Source organism: Pleurodeles waltl, chromosome 10, assembly GCF_031143425.1.
Source record: "Pleurodeles waltl isolate 20211129_DDA chromosome 10, aPleWal1.hap1.20221129, whole genome shotgun sequence".
NCBI classification, from domain to species: Eukaryota; Metazoa; Chordata; class Amphibia; order Caudata; family Salamandridae; genus Pleurodeles; species Pleurodeles waltl.
In genome coordinates this window covers 1013098003-1013121297 of record NC_090449.1, presented here as the reverse complement: position 1 = coordinate 1013121297, position 23295 = coordinate 1013098003, and the positions used below count along the sequence as shown (strand labels likewise).

The 23295-nt window shown below is 46.2% G+C and overlaps 1 protein-coding gene across 2 annotated transcripts in view; it reads left to right on the top strand.

Moving 5' to 3' along the window:
- Nucleotides 1-23295, top strand: part of LOC138262136 (prostatic acid phosphatase-like) — a 235430-nt gene that overhangs the window by 210404 nt on the left and 1731 nt on the right. For both annotated transcript variants that reach the window (XM_069211918.1, XM_069211917.1), the window contains 2 exons: nucleotides 11800-11906; nucleotides 14574-14749. In XM_069211918.1, the coding sequence (XP_069068019.1) occupies nucleotides 11800-11906; nucleotides 14574-14749 (283 nt within the window). The remainder of the gene's footprint in view (nucleotides 1-11799; nucleotides 11907-14573; nucleotides 14750-23295) is intronic.

Genomic DNA, 23295 nt, shown 5'->3' with positions numbered 1-23295 from the left:
ACACCGCGGCGGTAACCGCCAACAGACAGGTGGAAGACAATGTACCACCCACCGTATTACAAGGCACCAATCTGCCAGCTTTTCCGGGGCGGTACCAACGCCATCAAAAGCACAGCGGAAAAAGTCTTTGGAATAGAAACCACTAACCTCTCGACACCCAACAAGGAACCAGGACGCCATGGAGCCCGAGTTACAGGTCCTGCCCATGATGGTTTACCTCCTCTTCTACCAGGAGCTGCAAAGATGGCGGCGACGACCTCAGTGAGTACTGCACCATGCACACAGGGGAGGGGGGGAGGAAAGAGAAAGTGACACACACACGCAACACGCTACACCCCCCACCCCCACCCTCACCCACAACAACATACACACAAGCACATGCAGCAGCTTGACATTTACACCCCGTCACCCTCTGGAAGAACGCAAGGACAAAATGAAATGATTGTAACAAGTGTAATCATCGAAAAATCAGATAGGCCAAAATGTAAATCATCAGTATATACAAATATGTACACCAACTACACAAGTCCGGATAGTAATGAAATCATTGTCCGTGGACCAGTGGTCCAGTGGTCCCATAATGCATGGGCGAAGCCCACATATGATACCTGACTCGAAACGGAGAGAACACTGCTTGGGCATCAGATCGAAAATAAACAGGCACCTCAGGGGGAGGGGGAGGTGGGGCACCTCAGCCGGATGAACGGACGACACCACTGCTCCACGAGGGGGCTCCATGCCCACAGTTTGGTCCTGGGGAGTGCAAAGCCACAGTCTCTCAAGTCTCTCCAGTGGGTGGTTTGCCCACTGCTTTATCCTGGGGAGTGCAAAGCCACAGTCTCTCAAGTCTCTCCAGTGGGTGGTTTGCCCACTGCTTTATCCTGGGGAGTGCAAAGCCACAGTCTCTCAAGTGGTTCTGGAGGGGGCATTGTGCCAAGAGTGCTTCATCCTGCCAAGGACTTGGGTAGTGAATGCTTTGCTCCACTGGTTCTGGAGGGGGCATTGTGCCCAGAGTGCTTCATCCTGCCAAGGACTGGGGTAGTGGATGCTTTATCTCCACTGGTTCTGGAGGGGGCATTGTGCCCAGAGTGCTTCATCATGCCAAGGACTGGGGTAGTGGATGCTTTTCTCCACTGGTTCTGGAGGGGGCATTGTGCCCAGAGTGCTTCATCCTGCCAAGGACTGTGTGAGTGGATGCTTTTCTCCACTGGTTCTCGAGGGGGCATTGTGCCCAGAGTACTTCATCCTGCCAAGGACTGGGGTAGTGGATGCTTTTCTCCACTGGTTCTGGAGGGGGCATTGTGCCCAGAGTGCTTCACATGCAGTGTGGTAGGTCCGATTCCCTCACCTGGGTGTGTGTGCCACAAGATTGCCTGGGAACAGGTAGCATGATACTCCATGGAGGCAGAGACACGCTCCACCCTGCTGCGACTTCGCCTGCCACCTGCAGGTACAAACAGTGCTGGGTGTCGTGCCTCATGTACACTGTGCAGGATCCAGGACGTCTCCTGCAGCCTCGGACGGCTGGCCACTGGGGATGATAGCCATGTCAGCTGTGGTGGCACTGTCCGAACACGTCGCGGGGCTGGTGGCGGTGGTTGTGGTGGTGTCTGTGGTGGAGATGCTGGCGGTGGTGAATGTGGAGGGACACAGCAGGATGTCTCCTGCAGCCTTGGACGGCTGCCCACTGGGGATGATGCTGGGGACTGTTGCTGAGGCAGCAGACGTGCAGGTGGCGGTGGAGGTGGCGGTGTCCACCGCCGTACAGGTTGCTGTTCTGGTTGCCAGAAGGGGTGACTCTGGTCCCTCAGCCGGAGGCTCCATGCCCTGTCTTGACTTCCCCTTCGCCTTGTGTCCCTTCCCCACTTTTGATGTCGCTGCTGGTCCCTTGGCACTGTCCCCTTTTGGCTTGGAGGAGCCCTTGCTGGGTGGTTGGTGCAGCTTCTCCCTATGGCATGTGGGCACCTTCTTCACCTTGGCAGGTGGCGGAATGGGCTGATCCTTGGGCTCGCTAGGTGGCACATTGGCAGCCCTGATGGGTGCCGCCCGCGATGTGACAGGACTTGCTGAGATCATAGTGCTGGAGGATTTGGTGGCTGAGGTGCTGGGCTGGGACCTGGACATCCTGGCCCTAGGGGAAGGACGGGGGAACGGGGAGGTGTAGGGAAGAGGTCAATGTTAGCCAGGAAGAGTTTCTTAGATACACTGGGACGGGAAGGTGGAGGGGGTTTGGGAGTGGAGGAATGAGGTAGTGGTTGTAGGAGGTGTACGTCTGGGAATTTGGGTGAAGGTGCATGGGCCGGAGGCTGTTGTGAGGTGGATGGCTGTTGGGTGGGTGTGTGCCTGCGTTTGTGTATTTTGGGAGAAGGGCTCACAGACACACTGGGAGAGGACACAGGGGATGTGTGAATGGTAGTGGGGGTGGTGATTGCATGTGAGCGGTGTGTGGTGAGGGCATGCTGGTGATGAAGGTAGTGGATGAAGATGTAGTGCATGCAGGTGTGAGTGGAGACGTGACTGGGTGGGAGGAGGAGGAAGTGGAGGAGGGGACACAGTGGAGCCAGTGGACGTTGGTGTGTCTGCATGGGGATGGTGCTTGTGTGAGTGTCTGTGGGATGTGTGGTGCTTATGTTTGCCATGTCCACTCTTGTGTGTTGATGAGTGTGCATGCTGGTCTGATGGTGTGCTTGGGATAGGCTGAGGTACAGGGGATTGAGTCCGGGTAGTGGAAGTTAGAGGGGGAAGGCTGGACACAGGGACAATGGCTGCCATCAGTGCTGACGCCAGAGCCTGAAATGCTCTCTGTTGGGCCGCCACACCAGAATGAATGCCCTCCAGGTATGCATGTGTTTGCTGCAAATGCCTCTCAACACCCTGGATGGCATTCAAAATGGTTGATTGCCCAACAGCGAGGGATCTCAAGAGGTCAATAGCCTCCTCACTGAGGGCAGCAGGGCTGACTGTGGCAGGGCCTGAGGTGCCTGGGGCGAAAGAGATGCCCACCCTCCTGGGTGAGCGGGCACGGGAAACTCGATGAGGGGCTGCTGGGAGGGCGGTGCTGGTAGGGGGGTGGCGGCTGTACCTGTTGTTGCATTGGGCGCAGAGGTGCCTGCCACCGCAAGGGAGCTCCCATCAGAGGAGGAGTCGCTGTGTCTGCTCCTGTCCCCGTCGTGGAGCTCTCCACACCCTCTGTCCCACTAATGCCTTCTGACTCAATAAATTCACCCTCCAGGCCATGTGGTTTGCAGCTCCTTCCTGCTCCAGTGCCAATGCTCCTCCACCAGGTGATGCTAATGCACACAAGGACAGGGTGATAAAACAAAAAGGGAGGGAAAGACAGAGGAGAAACATGGTCAATGCCTGCAACACAACTCCCGTTGGCGGACACAACACACAGGGAGCAGCCCTATGCACTAAGCCATGCACTAACAGTGCAGGGGAAAAGCACATGCCCATGGGGGACTCTCTCTAGACCCATTTCATGCGCAGCTGGAACCCATAGGAGGCTGACTAGGTGTAGAGGGCAACTAACACCTTTGGGGTTGGTGTGGGACTGAGCCTGCAAATCAATGGATCTACCTTTGCGCGTCTGCCCTGGCCTAGGGGAACCCACAGCCCACCTCCCCCACCCAGACACCTCGTCAAGCGCGCAGAGTCAGCTGAATGAGAGTGTACTCACCCCCTTGTGGCTGCTGTTGTGCCTTCAAGTGCCCATCCAACTCAGGATATGCCACCACCAGGATCCGGTACATCAGGGGGGTCATGGTACGACGGGCACCCCTTCCACGTTGGGAGGCCATCCCCAGCTGGGCCTCCGCCGTCTTCTTGCTCCAGCGGCGCAGGTCCTCCCATCTTTTCCGGCAGTGGGTGCTCCGTCTATGGTAGACCCCCAGGGTCTGCACTCCCTTGGCGATGGCACGCCAAATACCCTTCTTCTGGTGGGCGCTGACCTAGAGGAATAGTGAAGTAAAAAAGGATGTTACTCCCGCGTACAGTCTTCTCACACATTGGCCAAAAACCTCCCACCCTGTCCCAGAAAAACATACACTCACCATCCTCACTTGTTGGCCTGTCCCCCCCGTCTCTTCCATCCATGACACTCCATACAATCATGTCCCATCCACCATGCACACAGTTCACTCACCTGTTTGTCTAGAGGACCGTAGAGCAGCGTGTACTGGGGGAGGACCCATCCACCAGTTTCTCCAACTCCTCCGCAGTGAAGGCAGGGGCCCTTTCCCCAGACACTGTATCCATTGTCACTTCCAGACGCAGGTCACAGCAGCACTTGCAGTGTAGGTCCTCTCCTGTTGAAGGCCAGGTATCAAGTGAGGGAACTGACAGAAAATGGCGGTCACGTCCGCGCCGGTGGGTACCGTCACCGCCGGCATACATCGTCATTGGCTCCTGGAACACATAGGGCCCAATTATAACCAATGCTGAATTGCGCAGCGGTCTTCGACCACCAACCGCAATGCTGCACAAGGCCAGCGCAGTTACCTCATTTCCCCTTGTCCCTCCTTACAGGTCAGGCAGCCGCCATTTCAGGGGGCCACATGGCAGGCCAACTAACTGCATCACAGCTATTTTGGCCAGGAATACAGACAGACAAAGGTACACAGAGATTATTTCACGATTGTGCTAAACAGCCTTGTGAAACCATTGTGGTGTATGACCCTCTGCTCACCCTTCTCCTCCATAGGGCACGTCCTCTGGGGCAGGTGATGAGATGGCGGCATCCTCCGGTGTACAGACTCCTGGTGGACCTGTCGACAATGAAGACAGACACATCATTATCACTTACAGACTTGATCGTGCCACAATCCAGGACCTGTATGCCCAATTGGAGCCAGACCTGTTGTCAGCTATCCGCCATCCCACAGGAATCCCCCCTATAGTGCAGGTCCTGTCAGTGCTCCATTTCATTGCAAGTGGGTCCTTTCAAACAACAGTGGCCATGGCATCAGGGATGTCACAGCCAATGTTCTCTAACATGTTGTCCAGAGTGTTATCTGCCCTGCTGAAACACATGCGCAGCTACATCGTTTTCCTTCAGGTGGAGGATCTGCCCACAGTGAAAGGTGAATTTTATGCCCTGGGACATATCCCCAACCTCATTGGTGACATTGATGGTACACATGTGGCATTTGTCCCCCCCGCAGGAATGAACAGGTGTACAGAAACCTGAAAAGCTACCATTCAATGAATGTGCAGATCGTGTGTTTGGCAGACCTGTACATCTCCCATGTGAATGCCAAGTATCCTGGTTCAGTGCATGACGCTTACATTTTGAGGAATAGCAGCATCCCTTATGTGATGGGGCAACTCCAGAGGCACCGTGTGTGGCTAATAGGTGAGCCCAAGGTCCCCACACAGTTTAAATAGGTGTCTGGGTATGGGAGATTCCCTAATGGTTGGAGGATGTCTAACAGTTGTCCCTCGATATTTGCAAGTGACTCTGGTTACCCCAACCTGTCATGGCTACTGACCCCAGTGAGGAATCCCAGGACAAGGGCAGAGGAACGCTACAATGAGGCACACAGGCAAACTAGGAGGATAATAGAGCGCACCTTCGGCCTCCTGAAGGCCAGATTCCGGTGCCTCCATCTGACAGGGGCTCCCTATACTACTCACCAAAGAAGGTGTGCCAGATAATCGTGGCATGCTGTATGTTGCACAACCAGGCTTTGTGACGCCAGGTGCCTTTTCTGAAGGAGGATGGGCCTGATGCTGGTCTTGTGGCAGCTGTGGAGCCTGTGGACAGTGAAGAAGAGGAGGCAGAAGAAGAAGATATAGACAACCGAAACAACATCATCATGCAATACTTCCAGTGAGACACAGGTAAGAAGATGGCACTGCTTCATACATCTCATACTACTGTAGGACTTTGCATAAATCTGCCTTTTTACCTCTGTGTATGGACCCTGACATGTCACTTTGCCTTTCCATTTCACAGATCTGGGTCCCACTTTGTGCCCTCTGCTATGTTTACTGCTGCCCAACAACTGTGTAACCATGGCATGTGAACATGAACATTGACATTGCTAGATTTCCGAAAGGTTGCAATTACACATTTGTGAAAGTATATACTGACTCCAGATTGATTTGTGATTAAAGGGTGTTTATTTCTGTGCTAATAAGTGGAGGGGGTGTGCAATAGGCTGTGGTGATTCTTGGTCTCACAGGTGCATTGTCCATGGGGGCATAGGAAATGGAGCAATGGCAGTTTAAGGTGGACAGGGTGACAAAGTAGGACAGAAGGGTGACAATCAGGAGGGTCTTATTTCCTGGCGGGGGTCTTGGCAATGTTCTCTGTCTTGTTCCTGGATCTCCGGGACCGTTTGCGGGGTGGTTCTCCTTCTGCAGGGGGTGGGGTGCTGGTGGCCTGTTGGTCCTGTAGGGGGCCTCCTGTCCACTAGGACCAGCGGAGTTGCAGGGCTGTTCATTGTCCAGGCTAGTGTCAGGGGCCCGTTTGTGTGCCACTGTGTCCCTCACGGTGTTGGCCAGGTCTGCCAGTACCCCTGCAATGGTGACCAGGGTGGTGTTAATGGACTTCAAGTCCTCCCTGATCCCAAGGTAGTGTTCCTCCTGCAGCCGCTGGGTCTCCTGAAACTTGGCCAGTACCGTGCCCATGGTCTCCTGGGAATGGTGGTATGCTCCCATGATGTTGGAGAGTGCCTGATGGACAGTGGGTTCCCTGGGCCTGTCCTCCCCCTGTCGCACACCAGTCCTCCCAGCTTCCCTGTTGTCCTGTTGTCCTGTGCCTCTGTCCCCTGAACCGTGTGCCCAGTGCCACTGACCCCAGGTCCCTGATTGTCTTGGGTTGGTGGGTTTGCCTGGGGTCCCTGGAGTGGTGGACACACTGCTGATTGATGTGTCCTGGGGACAGTGGCATGGGCCCGCTGGGTGGGTGCTGTGGTGGTGTTTCCTGAGGGGGGCGGGTCTGTAGTGGCTTGTGACTGTGGCAGGGGAACCAACTGTCCAGAGGTCCCTGATGGGCCGGGCTAGTCATCTTGATCCAGGCATGCAGAGCTGTTGTCATCACTGTGGTCCTCTTCTGTGGGGTGACTGGATATGTCTGGCACCTCCTGTCCGGTGACGTTGGGTATGGGTCCTGTTGGGGTGTAAATGCATAGTTTTTGTATCTGTGTATGCCATCTTGTGCATTGGGTGAGTTACCCTCTACTCCTGTGCTTGCATTATTGTGGTTGCCCTTGTGTGATTAGTGTTTTGGGGTTTGTGTGGGTATCTGTACTGGACATGCTTTGGCAATGGGTGTCCTTGCTTTGGTGTTGCATGCAGGGCTTGGTATTGGGATGGGTGGGTTGTGATAGTGGGGCATATGTGAGGTGTTGGAGTGATGGGGATGAGGGGGTGGGGGTATGTGATGGCATGCAGGTAGGGTGTGGGGGATATAGTAATAAAGATTTGACTTACCAGAGTCCAGTCCTCCTGCTACTCCTGCGAGGACCTCAGGATGCAGTATTGGCAAGACTTGCTCCTCCCATGTTGTTAGTTGTGGGGGAGGAGGTGGGGGTCCACCGCTAGTCCTCTGTACAGCAATCTGGTGTCTGGATACCACTGAACGCACCTTCTCCCGTAGGTTGTTCCACCTCTTCCTGATGTCATCCTGTGTTCTTGGATGCTGTCCCACTGCATTGACCCTGTTGACGATTCTCCGCCATAGCTCCATCTTCCCAGCAATGGAGGTGTGCTGCACCTGTGATCCGAATAGCTGTGGCTCTACCCGGATAATTTCCTCCACCATGACCCTGAGCTCCTCCTCAGAAAACCTGGGGTGCCTTTGAGGTGCCATTATGTGGTGTGGGTGATGTGTGAGGTGATGTTTGTTGTGCTGTGTGATGTGTTGTGTTGGGGTGTGTTCTTTGAGGTGCGTGGATGTTGTGTGAGTGATGGTGTGGTGTGCCTGTGGATGCTAGTGTTGTGTTTGCTATTCTCTCTCTGCTTCTTCCAAAAATGTCGTTGTAAGGGGTTGTGGGTAATGTGGGTGTGTGTTTCATAGTGGTGTGAGTGTATGGGTGTGCTGTGTGGATGTGTATCAGGTGTGTGTATTTCGAATTGTCCAATATAGTTGTGTTTTGTAAATGTGTGTGTATTTTGAGCGCGGCGGTGTGTACTGCCAATGGATTACCGCGGTTGAAAGAGTGCTGCGTTGATTCGTGGGTCGTGATAGTGTGGGCGTATTCATGTTGGCATGACGGTGTAGGTTTTGCTATCACCAGTTTATCACTGACCTTTGGTGTGGCAGACTTGTGTGGGTGTCTGTATTGTGGCGGATTACGAGATGTGGGTCTTAATACCTGTAGTGGATTTCCGCCGCGGCTACGGTATGTTGGCGGCCTTTAGCACGGCGGTAAGCGGGATTTACCGCCAGGGTTGTAATGAGGGCCAAAGTGTAAATTAAGTATGTAGTACCAAAGCAGAAATAAAGTTCAAACACAACACATCAAAATTCTGAAACCAACTTAGAAAAACAGAGTAAATTAATTGTAATTAACACAATGACACCAACACGGCAAAAATCAAAAAGAGGAACTGGTGATATCAATTTTTAAAGTTTAAATCGAAAATTGTGCCAAAAACTGTTAAGTGGCAACCATGGTCATCAGGTTGTGGTAGATCGGGACCTAGGGCCATATGTACGAACACTTTTTCCCATAGACACATAATGGGTAAAAACCATTGCTACATCTGGCCCCTAGTTCCAATTTGAGGCTAACAGAGAAGAAACATGGTTTGGAGAGAGAAACCAGGTTCAATAGTTATGAGATTTAACTTTGAGACTTAGGAGTGCATTATGAGTTTGGTGGACGGTTTGCACTGGCTGCCGAACTTCCGACAGGGAGGTTGACGCCATACCGGCTCCCTCCTCGCCAGTTCCATTAAGAGTTTCCTGCTAGGTCAGTGGTGGAAACCTGATTTTCCACCCGCTGGCCTTGCGGGAAACAGCCTACAGCATTGTCTCCGGCTCGTAATCAAGCAAGCGGCAATGCTGTAGAGCTCAGGGTGCACCGGCACCCTCGCAATGTTCTCTGTCTGCAAAGCAGACAGTGAACTTTGTGAGGGTGCTGGCCAGGGGAGCCCTTGCACTGATCATGATAAGTGCATGGGCAGTGCAGGGGGACCCCTGCACATGTTCTTTGCCAGTATTTTCATGGTGGTGGCACTGCCATGAAACCGCTGTCGGAGAAGGGGGTCATAATCCCCAAGTCAGATTAGGACTGCCACCACCTCCAAACCGCATGATCTCCAATCCTGGGGGAGCTGGCGGTTCACTGGCAGCCAAACCACCAGGGTTGTGATGAGGCGCTCGGACCGCCGCATTTGCGGTGGTCCGACCGCCAACCACGAGTCTGGCGGCCTAGTGACTGCGAGATTCGTAATGAGGACCTTAGTCTCAAAAATGGAAATCAAAATTCTTCAACACAAAAGAGGCCTCATAGCCATTGGATGAGTTGTCCTTGAAGGCGTTGTTTTTTGGCGGAAAAGGTTGGAGCAGGAGAAATTCGAATTTTGAGCCCAGGAAAAGACCCTGGCCTGGCTAGTTACTTTTGAAGTTTTCACCCGGTCAAGATTTCTTTGTTCTTATTTAGTCACTTTTTGGAGCTTTGAACACTCCAGTGAGGCTAGGCTGCAGGCTGTAGCCAAAGAGGGCTCCATGAGGATGGACACCATCTCTGTGCCAACTTGCCAGTGAAGATTTGCTGTTTGGAAAAAGCAGTTGAAAATGCAGATTTGTCCTGGTCCTCCAGAGGTCTATAGAGCCAAAAAGATTTTAAATCCAAGGTTTTACGAGTGGTAGAAGATCATCAAGACACAGACAAGGGCTCCAGGACCAAATGAACAGTGCTTGAGGGGCAGGACTAACTCCATTAGAGGTTCACAGCAGGGTGTAGTCCTAGTTCAGTTGGAATTGGTCAGTTGCTGGTAAGGCCTTTTGTAGCTTGTGCCCCTGTAGCGTGAACAGGTCAGCCTTATGACCCTTGGAATCCACCCCTTAGTCCTGGGTACAAGAGGGAGCATGTCTAGTTCTCTAGGGCTCTTCTCAGGTCTCAGTCAGTTTCTGATCTTCCTCAGTTCTAGTAGTGTTCTAAGGAGGGTACTGGCAAGCCCACATTTAGGCCTGGCACCAGCTTGTGTGTGGAAGCTACTCTTGTCTCCTCCCTAAGCAAAGTTCCCAAGAGTTACCCTACACACTATTGCAGCATCTCCTGCACGCCTTTCTGCAAACAATCCCACAGTGCCCACCTATGCCTAAATTCAAGATTGTGAAACCATTTTCACTGAGTGTAGAGCCTGTCTGCCCTCCTTAGAGGAGTGGTCAGCAAAATAATCAACTCTTCCTCTGTGGTCACTCTAAACTGGTTCTGGAGATAGCTCACAAGGATCGGTGCCTGCTTGAGTGGGGAAACAAAAGAAGGGCCTGCCTAGGTGTCTTCTGATGGAGGAGGTCTTTTGAAGTAAATTAAGTTCCTTGGCACAGACCAAATGGTCATTCTGCCAGAGGAATAAACACATACCTCCCCACACTCAGGCCTTTGCCTCTGCCCTGGGAGCAGTTTTCATACCTCACTCAGGGCTTGAGCACTTTGATGGCTGCACCTGGAGCATAATGTAAATTAACCTTAGTAGGCTTTAGGCAGAAAATAGGTAATTTTCTAAAAGAAAAATACATTTTCCTTAATATTTATTACAAAATTTAAATCAAAATTGAATTGGTTTTCTAACAGATATTACAATATGTCCTGGAATGAGGATTCTGGCTGCTTCCTAGCCAACAATAGCATTATTCAATTTTAATAGTGCACTCCAGTGTTTCTCTGTGTAACAGCCTGCCTTGCAACAGTGAAAGTAGATTTTAGGTGTCAGTCACTGTAATGATATGTTTAACATTATCTTTCTGCATATCCTGCTTATACATACCATGCACCCTGCCTTATGGGGTAATAAGGCCTTCATAGGGGTGACTTCTGAACAATTGAAAGGAAGGTTTTGACCTGCAAAAGGGTTTATTTTGACAGGTCAAATTGTTGAAGCTCCCTAATGGAATTTAACTCGAAGGCCCTGGGTACACCATGTACCATGAGCTAGGGACTTATTGGTAAGGTAAATATGCCAGTGAGAAGTATATCAGTTTACCCATGCTAAAAAGGGAATCTTTATAGCTAATGGTTAGCAGGGATGAGGTGCACAGAGTTCTAGAGCTGCCAAATACAGATAGGAAAAATTAAGAGGTGTACCATGCAAAAGATGGCGATTTCTTATAACTACCACAAGTTAAGAGCTTTCACAATCAACACCCTTGCCCTATCACAACTATTTCATGTTTAGCCCCATCTTTTCTTAAAACATGTTCTGAGGCAAATTTTAAGTGCCCCTAATTCTGTTTGAGATGCTCAATGTATCTGCATGGTACTTCTACTTCTCTACTTCTCTCAGATTGAACAACTTCCATCTTTACCTAAGATATATTCCTCTCCATAATGTGTGCTCATCGTGGTTTGGTAGAGCATTAACGAAATCTATATTTGATATACTCTTTACTGTACAACTATTATTTTCTTAAAGGTTTAGAATATAACTTGAAAATGAACAACTAAGATGCAAACAAGGTTGAATGTAGCAGTTAGGCTCAACCTGTTATGGTGTGGATAGACGGCCTCCAGAGATGTGAACAATGATCACGGAAGAGGACATGTGTGCATAGAGTGGCTCCATGTCATAATAAGCATCCTCCAAGTCTACAAATTGAATTTCTATCCCTTTCTACTTCTACAGCACGACACTACCCTATTAGCTCTTCAGATAGCGCTCAATGTTTCCAATGACCAGCTTCCTCCATATGCTGCTTGCCACATATTTGAGCTGCATCAGGAAGACGATGGGTATGTATCCTCAAAGAGATTTTTTTATATAGTGCACACTGCATACTAATTCACATCTAAAACTTGTATGTACATTATGATGTAATTTTGTTGAATGTGAAAGTGGCATAAGTAAGAACACATTTGTGATCTCACCAGTGATATAAACGATGATATTATTTGTGACTCTTAACTCTCATGGCATTCGGGAGACCACAGTTAGTACATTGGGGAAGCACTAGTTGTAGATAGATAAGATAGTTAAATAGATAGATAGACAGATGGACATGCGGACAGACAGACAGATATAGATTAATAGATTGATAGATTGATTGGTCAGGCTACTGATAAAAATAAAATTGCACTTTGCAAAACACCTCCAGAGTGCATAAATAAAGTTGTCAGTTTAATTTTGTACAGCACCGGAATAGCATGTGCTCTGCCAGCTCCAACCACAATCAGGAGTAACCCACAATAAACATAAAATACACAGTGGCGCTCGACATTGTGTAGTTATAGTTAGGTCTGCGATTCCATAGGAAGATCTTTTTTTGTTTTGATAATAACTTTGGCACCTTCCACTGAATCTTCACAAAACTCTCAAAAGTAATAGCTTAATAGCTCATCCACCTCAAAACCTTCCTGGAATGTTTTGAAGTGACCTGTCCAGCAAGCCCCCGAGAAAAACGAGGGGGGTCCTAAATGTTATTTTACCATAGGAAATTCCCTTAGGAATTTGGGCAGGGATTCTGAAAAAAGAGTTGAACAGAATTACACCAAATTTGGCAGGATGCTTAATCTACACTTAGAAAATGTGCTTTTTTGATATGTGGATGGTTGGTCCAGCAGAAGTACCACAGCAGTCCTGCGGTACCACAAATTAAAAAATAAAGCAATCTCATTGGTTGGGAAGGCTTTCTTTTCGATAGGTCATCGTGGTCCCGCAGGACTGGTACCGAGCGCTCTGGTAGGCTAGGCACAACTCAAACACCATTACAAGTTGTAGGGACTCGGCCCCCATGTCCTGCATCTTTAAAAAAATCTGATATGAGGGGGCCCTAGTGGTATTCTTCATATGTCTCATGGAAACTCATGGCACTGCACAGTACATGGTGGTATTATACCTTGGTATTTGTATTGAAGGTATACTAGCGAACATAAAACTACTTTTCCTTGGACTAAATACCTTTGTTAAAATAATGTGAAATGGATATTGAGATGTTTTCATAATATTTTTTATTATAAGTTCAATATGGAAGACATTAGGAATGTGTGAAGGTTTGTGCTTTGGCAGAGCAGGCGTTGTGCAATGTGTCCAATGAGGCTTTGCTTGCGGAAATGGCAGCTATATTGGCTGGAAATGGACCTAAAGACTTCTTGTGTGCCCCAATTGGGAAACGTTTGTAAAACTAGTAACTTAGGCCCATTGCACAAAATGATATGATGGTAAAAACCGGCTTAATTGAATAGTTCACTTGCACTTTATTTTGTCTGTTTGACGTTACAAAATGTTTCAAACAATAATTAGGCCCAATAAGTAGCATGGTATATTGGTAAAAACAGCTCCTTAACACTGTACAACACTTAACTAGGAATAGGAGATAGAAGCTGGCCTTCATAATTGTCGGATCTAGCCCATATGAGGTTATTTTGATTAATCAGTAGTAAGAAAAGGCACAATTCTTATAATCTGAATGCAAGGTTCATAAAATGAACATCATAAATCAGTTATGCAATAGCATATTGTTTATGTACTTGATCTGTTGTGAAAGGACAAGATTAAGTACCGTACTGGCAACCTACTAACATTGCATCCATCTTTCTGTTTTCAAATATAGTCGTTTATTTATTTCTAGTATTGTACTTTGTTTGTTTCTATGACATGTTAATAAATATTAATGTTTTTCTCTGTTGTTTCACTGATGCAGTGAGAAAGGCCTGTGGCAGGGTCGAAACACATAGGGTTATGATTTGAGATTAATAAAGATCATGGCATATTAGAGTGGAGTGTTGGCTGCTTTGTACATATGAACACCTATTTCCTGTTAATGAAACAGCACCTTTCAACTGTGTCTTATTACTGTGAGGACATCAGTTTTAGCATGTGCAGACTTGCAGCCTTTCCCCTACATGTCATACTTATGAAGACGTCTATTACCTTTAATGATACTTTAGCTTTTTGACTACATGCACACAATTCATCCTCTTAACCTCATGTAATTTGTGCCAGTGCACATGATAATTGGTTGTAGAGGTGCATCCTTTCTTCCTAAACTGCACTCAGGGGCTGAAACTAACATGTTAGGACTATGTAGAACCCTGCAATAATTCTTCAGATGCAGATACATATGAACGTCTCCATGGGCAGATGATTCTACATGTTTCATCGAATTGCTTAGATCCTCAGGCATGGCATCAGCCTCTTCCCCTAGATGCCATGTTGCATCAGACACACTTCCACCCATACATGTTTGGTTTAGCCTGTAAGTGAATGCTCAAGTGACATCTGTTGACTTTCAGTGGTTCTGCCATTTTTTTGGCTTGAACAACAGCCTTTCAAGTGCATGTAATAAATGTGACAAACATGATGTTATTGTTGATGTCATCAAGGAACAAGTGTGGTTAAGGTTTATACCATGCTTTCAATTTGCTGCCTGCTCTAACCTTCTCTTCTTTCCTATGAACCAGGAACCATAGTATTGACATGTTTTATCATAATCACACCGGGGCAGACCCCCATGCATTGCTTCTGCCGGACTGTGGAACACCCTGCACCCTCCAGCGGTTTTCTGACTTGGTGACTCCAATTATTGCGGAAGACTGGAAGAAGGAGTGTGAGGATAAAGATGGAAAGTGTACAAACGGTATGCTCACCTTCTCTGTTCTTCCTTTTAGGTCTGCATGTTTTGGGTACCGCACAGTTGCTCAAAAGAGTATCTGTTAGCCATCAGTAACTGCACTAATAAATATAATGGTAGGAGAGTGTTTTTTATTGAGCGCCACTTCTGGAATTTCTAAGCACTGTAAATAACAGGAGCTGGAGCAGGGATCTCAGTTAAAATCAGGTTTACAGAAGGATACCACTCCTCAAGGAGAATCCCTGCTAGGTTTTTTTCAGGTTGACGGATCTTTGATGTTGGCTGAGATTAACCAGGAGCTGCACATCACATTAATCAATAAATCATTTAATTTTCCTATATTAGTCCTCAATGAGAGTTTGGCATGAGTTGAAGCGTTGTATTTCTCAAATCTTTTTAGTAGATCATCTTTATTCAGATTACAGAATGAAATATTATTAGTCTCAATTTATTAGATTTCAGTTAAAATTCAAATAATCAATAAATCATAAGAAATGTAATAAACGTGTTCCATAAAGAAAAGAATCCCGATTCTAGGAATGGAAGTGAAAAGGTGACGGTTCAGAAAACAGATAAAGTTTTCCGATTCGAGAGAGAGAGATGATAAGCATAAAGCTTCAACATCAAAAGTCAGCTCAATAATTCAAAATCAATCAAATCACAAGTTCTTATGAAGAGGTTCAAGAAATTCAGGAGAGTCTCCAGCAAAAGACAAAGGTGTCTGGACAAGTGGGAAAATGGCAATAATAGCCAGCCAGCAAGCAAGCAGGGGACAGCACATCTACTCTAGAGACACACATTATTATAGACACACAAAACTAAAGCTTTTTGTAACTTGTTGCTTATACTTCTTCAGGTTATCCAATCATCTTTTATAACCTCCATGGGAACAGGATCACTCCAAGTCTTGTCACTAGGAACACAATAGATCTTAGGGCCTGATTTAGATCTTGGCAGATGGATTACTCTGTCACAACGGTGACAGATATCCCGTCCGCCAAAATCTAAATCCCATTATTTCTTGTGAGATCTAGATTTTGGCGAACGGGATATCTGTCTCCGTTGTGTCGTGGAACCTATCCACCAATATGTAAATCAGTCCCTTAGATGGCAATGTCAAATGAAACAATGTCAATCAAATAAATTGTCCTTAAATTTAAATTTCTCATGATTCAATCCCTTAGAAATGTCAGCTCACCAGACACCATTTCTTTAAACTGTTCCGGCCAGGTATGAGTAAATATGGTTGCCTACTACAATTTTTGCATTTCGTTTTCATTAAAACCTACATGTAATCTCTGCACATTAAAATAAAACTGCAATATTTTCTTGTCAGAGTAAAACGTATCAGCACAGATGTTGCTATTACCCAACTTAATTGAATTCAATTTACTAACATAGCAGAGTAACTGGGTTGAGTTAGCCCTACTGGGATTTCCACTTCCAACTTGCAAGATCGCCACAGATGTCAGTGGGGAGCATTAACTCATAGAGTCATCTGCTCAGTTCAGTAAACCTAGGGTAATCAGGTGTAGACAGGACTATCATGCTTTTAAATAAAGTGTCTCAGGTCCCAGAAACTTAAAGGCCTTACCTTTTGTCTTAGAATATTTTTAACATAATCACAAATTCCAACTCATGTGTTTCAAGTTACGCTCCTAAATGTCTTAACCCATCTACTGCTTTCGTCATCTTGTAAATCTAAGGGGCAGATTTAAGAGCTCCTAGCGGCTCCATGCACCACATTAGCGTAATTTATTTTTAAGCTAATGAGGCCCAACGAGGCCAAAACTCGCTGCGCCAAATTGCGCCACTTTGTAACCCTTTGCGCTACATTATGCCTGCGCCAGGCATAATGTAGGCAAAGAGGACGTTCCCCTGTTAGGACATTAAAAGGAGGCACTCCATTGTTTACAATGTGCCTCAATGGGCTTTGCTAGATTAGCATAAAAAATGTTGACGTTAATCCTGCAGAGCTCCGAACTAGCATCTAAAAATGTTGACGCTAGTTCCCTAACTACCGACATGGTGCGCCATATCTTATATGTGGTGCACACATGGTGGCATAAGTGGGGCGCTAAGAGGAGCAAGGAAAGTGGTGCCTCACTGAGTGCAGTACCACGTTCCTTAAATCAGGCCCATATTATGTAAAAGAATGTAAGAAGCTGTGATTGTAGATATAAATTCTGACAACACACATCTTCAAGCTACATGGATGTGGAGTTAAGAATAATACACCCATACTTACTTATCTAGACATACTTACCGTCATAATATTTTGGTTCTCGACAATTAAGTTACAATATTTTTGTAGGAGGACACTTCATTCAGTAACCCAAGAAATTTCTTAATCCACCACAAACTCCTCATCACAACCTACCAGCCAAATCTTGCAAGTTAGGATATCATTATCCATCCCCACTTTGTTAAAAGAAAGCACCACAGCTCATGCCTCTTTATTTCATGATCCCTCTTGTTTCCCACGCAACTTATGCAACCCTTTTCCTCCTTTCTACCTCTGCCATGCTTCAGCCTACAAATTTCAGTGAAATAGCCACTGTTTACCATATTCTCAATGTACCAGCCTTTTAAAGCTCTAGGCACAATTTGAAGCACACTTTATGATTCTGGTCACATTGAAAGCATTCCACAACTTCTTCAGTTGTTATCCTTTATGCATTTTACTCAATTGTTGTTAGACTCCTCAACTTTTAACTACCAATATCCAACATTTTCCTCTTCCCCTCTAATGTAAAAAATAGGGTAATCTTTTCTCAGCTCCGTGGTGCTTTTAAGTCGTTCCTGTCAATTTTTCGATGGTGAATACTTCATTAAAAGTAGTGTTTCCCACAAGTAGCAATCTTATTTGAAACCTCTTACAGCAGTGGTTCCCAATTTTGTGACTTCTGTGGACCCCCATTTTATAATTACTGGAACCCAGGGACCCCCACTGAATCATTATTGGAATCCGGTCCCCAACCCATAACGGAGTCATTACTTAAAGCTGGGGACCTAATCTGTCAAGATTACTTAATTTTCTAAGCAGTCACGGACACCCTGAGGAGGCTTCGTGGACCCTCATCGGTGCCCGAACCATAGGTTGGGAACCACTGTCTTACAGTATGTGATTGCCATAAGCTTGTCTCTCACATCTTCATCAAAAAAAGATGCAAAAACCACGACTCATGGCAATAAAATCAGGGTAATGATAAATATACACAGTTGCATTTTTGCCCTAGTACCGTATACAGAATTAGTGTCGTTCTATGGCCATGTTATTTCTCAACAGATGATTCTCTAAGTTGACTACTGCCTCCTAAAACATGCACTGGTTCCCTTCCAGTAATGAGTCATCTTCTGCTACAGGATCCTAGTGTTTAATTAACCCTCAGATCCTACACCTCCCAACAGAAATAATCTATTTGAAATGATAGCAAATCAGATACTAAATGCTCTTTCTTGTTGGAGCAAGGGTAACTATGGCTCTCCTGATGATTGCAAAATGTACAAAGGTGAATCCATATTCTTTTGTGACCTTAGTGCATTGTACAATAAATTGCCAGCTGACATCCATTTTTTATTAATGTGAAGTGGTCCATGTATGTACGCCCTGCCCACCTCTATAGTAAGCGTAAAAAAGCGGAGTGCCTCTCTCTGTAGTTCATTAGTAAATTGTTGTGGCAGAATAGGATCCAATATTCTAGGCCACTGACTGTCACATGCTTGACTACGCCTTCCCATCCAAAGTCTATGGCTGGACACTGAGATGTTAGAGTTCCCCTTTTACTTCATTTCTACCACACTGCTGTTTCAGAATGGCTCTGTGACATTTCCACTACCATTTCTATTGTCTGATACAGTGGCTGTTCACCATTAAGGGTCCAAGCATTTCTGGATCTTATTCTATCTCCATGGAATTTGCATGGCAGCTTCTTTCTTTCATTTACTGTGAAGAGCGTCACAGTTGTGTCAGCCATATACCTTGAGTTAGCAGCCTACAGTTTTTGCCTCAAAGGGGTTTACTGCCAGGACAGCATGTGCAGTTCTTGCAGGATCAACATTTGAGGATAGTTGATACTTGTAGAGGTCGCATCAGACCAGGCCAAAGTTTTTTCAGGTGACGCTCAAATAGTGTAGGTATGACAGCACTTTTACGTACATAACAAATGAAGGTAGAAGGGGTGTACATACATTTATATGTGTTACTTTGACAATGAATGCTTCCACCCTCCACTTGTGGGGGTCTGAGGTGCATGAGAGGTCTGATGTGTCCTTTATTCAGCCTTATATCAGCAATAGGCTTCTTATGTGGCACATCACAGGTTCGCCTCTGTTCTGTTAGAACCAGGCCATACAAGGGTGCCCATTGCAAACTGAGCTTGGCGCGGTGTCTCCCTGGTGTCATGCCCTTAGTTCGGATCCTGTGGTTTGCCAAAACATGCAGAAGTGGGATTGATGAAGGCCTTCTAACTATGGTACTCCATAGGCACAGTTCAAGCAGTTTCTCAACTGAAGTAGAGGAAGGTTCCCTGGAGAGCATATGAAAGGAAACTCAGGCCAATACTTGCATTTTCATACACAAGTCAAGGAACCCGGCTGCCTTCTGTTCATGACTGTCATTCTTTATCATGTTATCTAGAGGTTTTGCACCACCAACAGGGGTTCGATTTTGATGCATGTTGTCAGGCCAATTTTCTGGTTGGCTCATCCTCAAAGAGTAAGGACTGTGATGAGGGAGGCAGGAGGTGGAAAAGGTTTGATTAGTTACAAGTAATTTTCATTACTCCATGCTGAGGTCTTCCCTGTCCAAGGCCTCCGTTGCCGCCTGCCCATTATGTCCATAGGCCCTTCTAGCATGCATCAGGAGTTTAGTGTTAACAGCAGAAGGGGCCAGGACAAAACCTATGTGTAGAAGAATTGTGAGGTGAGCTTATGATTCTTCTTAAATAGTCATTTTTTACTGTGTCCCAGTCTAGGCTTTTTTGCCGTCTTTTGCTGGTGACCATTTTAAACTGGGATAATATGGCCACTGTCCATGATGAGTTAAAAAGGCCTGCTCTGGCTTTATAGTTTGGTAATGTAGGTATCGAGAAAGAGAAACTACATATGTTGTGTTAGTAACTGAATGCTGGGTTTCTAGTTTCTCCAGGTTTTGTTGAAAAAATCTATGCATTTCAGAATGTTTAAACGGTCATTACAGACAGATAAAGGTGGGCTTTCTATTGGCTAATGTGTTTGGGCATGCATCAGTGACTTAGGCTGCTGTCTTGCAGGCTGAAATAGAGAATAAAACTGGAGGTTGTACGAAAGCTAGCTACACAATTTGCCTTGCAGTTGGGTTGTATGCAGCCTATTCAGTTAAGACATTACTAAGACTTCTAAGCTCTATTCTCTGATATACAGTCAGGTATAGAGTGCCATGCATCTTTGGAAAGTACTGTTCTTCAAATTTGATGAAGGCCCTCTAAATATGGTACTCCACAGGCACAGTTCAAGTAGTTTCTCAACTCAAGCAGAATAGGGTTCCCTGGAGAGCGTTTGAAAGCAAAGTCAGGCCAATACTTGCTTTTTCATGCAAAAGTCAAGGGACCCGGCTGCTTTCTGTTGGTGACTGTCATTCTTTACCATGTTATCTAGAGGTTTTGCACCTCTAAAAGGGGTTTTGTTTTGATGCATGTTCTCAGACCAATTTTCTGCTTGGCTAATTCTCAAAGAGTAAGTAAGGACTGTAATGAGAGAATCAGGAGGTGGAAAATGTTGTATTAGTTACAAATAATCTTCATTGCTCCACACGGAGGTCTTCCCTGTCCAAGTCCTCCATTCCCACCTGCCCTTCATGTCCATAGGCCCTTCTAGCATGCATCAGCAGAAGGGGCCAGGACAAAACCTGTGTGTAGAAGAATTGTGAGGTGAGCTTAAGAATCTTCTTGAAATAGTCCTTTTTACTGTGTCCCAGTTCAACTCGGATAACTGGACTTAGACGACTGTCTTCCAGACTGAAATAGACAATAAAAAATGGAGGTTTAGTGGATGTTAACTACACAATTTGCCTTGTCAATTGGGTTGTATGTAGCCTATTCAGTCTAAACATTACTAAGACTTCTAAGCTCTGTTCTCTGATATACAGTCAGGTACAGAGTGCCTTGCAAGTTTGGAAAATTCAAATGTATGGGCTTTTGTATAGTTTACTTCTTCCATTTGTATTGCATTATAGCTCTTTAGGAATCAATGCACCTTTTCAATATTGTTCTGAGATTTCCTTTGAGCTTTTGTGTTTGGTTAGTAAAGTTTGGTTGGGGCAGTGTTAGTTAATAATGGTTCCTCTGAGTTAATGTGAAAATTAAAAGGTGCCAGATGGCATGAAGGTCCTTTTTAGTGTACTAAGGGTGTGGACACATTTGATGAAGGGCTTTCTCCTTTAATTCATTCCACTGAGGTTAACTCACTGCTCTCTAGACTGACACTACTAGCCAATGATGTAGCTGAGATGCAGAATTGTGAGGCTGTGGTATGTTCAAAAGATGCTGGGTTGACGCAAGGGATTGCATTTGGTTTAAAATGGTTCCATTTTGGCAGGGAGATCCCTTACTAAACTAACTGGGAGCTGGTAGGATGGAGGTATTGCCCTACTGGACATTCAGAAATATAACTGGGCAGCCCTATGAGTGACGGTTAATGACTTGGCCTTTATGGCCCAGGATGAACCAACATTACAAATGGACAGATACATGATGGGTGACAGGGGATACCCGTTGGCGCTATATGGGAGACAGTCTTTCACTGCGATGCCTCCACACACCTAAGCTGTGATTAAGCTCTTGAAGGAAGTGACAAACTCTCTAGGTTGGGGAACTAACTCACACAGATAACTCCATTGTGGGACGTGGCACGAGAGTCTGCAGGGATTCAACACGTAGGTCTTAATAGGCATTTCCACAGTCGGAGACCTGTGGTTGGGGGCAGATCTGGTGCTCCTCTTGGAACTGAGGATAGTCTGTAAGTTGACAGACAGTGAAACCTACAGATACCTAAAGGTCAGCCATGTCCGTACAGCAACCAGACCAAATTTTGAGGAACTGGTGAACCCCCCCCCCCCCCAAACTGGAAGATAGTCTGCTGCGTGACCAAATTCCTAAACAAAACATATCCCTGACATACAAAAAGATCCAAAATCATGCACCCGATACCCTCCACAAGCTATGGACATGATGTGAGGGGGAAATAGGAGAACTTGGCGATTAGGAATGGGAGGAGGCATTGAGGGCCTCTAGATAGATAGCGATAAAATCAGGGTTCAGAATAGTTCAGCTCCAGATATTGCATTACCCTAATACCATAAAACAACCTTAATTAAAATGGGGAGAGCTACATTCAGCCTGTGTCTGTGTATATTTGTCAGGAAAGAACATTTTTCCATATTTTAGGGGCCTGTCCGGAGACCCAGACATTTAGGACATAACTTGCAAGATGCATGGAACACGCTGGGGGAACTAGCTTAAACAAAGAGACAAAACAATATGTTTTAAATATATGGGGAGACTCAGAGGCCCTAAGATATTGGAAAATATAGACAATTGTGGGCCTATGTGTAGCCAAGAGGATCATAACCCTATCATGGGGGACGGGGATCACACCAGACATTGGAACTTGAAAAAAAAGATATGGAAGATATGGATTGGTGAGCGCGCACCAAAAAAGTACCATAAAGCAGAGGCTGCCCCGAAAAGTGGGAACAAATCTGCAGGGGATGGGCTACCCTCCAGAATAAAGCCACAGAGGTTATGGAGACAGGACAATAAGATGGCACTCAAGAAGGAACCACGGAGGTGGGAGACTAACCCTGGGAGTGGGTGGATCTGAGAGGGGGAGCAGATGGATGGACAAGTATACTTATTGATGCAACATTTGATATCTGTGGCAGTGGAGATTTGATACATTGTTGTATTGTCTTCAATAAAAAGATGTTAAAATGGTAACATTCCCTTTTCATATGCCTGGAGGTTTGCCTGAATCAATGGGCTAGACACTTATTTACCTCCTCCCAGTGCTTCCTGCATAGGAATAATGCACATCAGTTTACATTGGTCTTCTTACCTGGAAAGGGCCTCCATGCAGACATCCAGGCACTCAGATATCTTTATTGATCTGTCTGCTTTCCTTTTAATGCAAGAGGTATGAGAACACAGCTAGAATTAAGTCAAATAAAAGACATGATAGCAACAGACAGACAGTAATTTACACCTTATGTCCACATGCACTGTTCTACTGATATGTTCAGATCAATGCCATGCACAGAATGGTGCTACAAGGAGAAAAAGAGGGCGTGAAAGGATGAGAAGATATTAGCTGGCCTAAGATTCTGCTTGGGTCAGTTTGTTTCATAGTCTGCAGAAAGAAAATGTTGGCAGCTGTGCACTCAGAAAGTTTGACATATTTCTTTCTATAAAGATAATCTGATTAACTATCCATTTGATTTTCTAACTGCCCAATACCTTACATCTATTCAAAGACCATACTGAAAATTCAGACACAACTACTTCCTGAGTTGTATT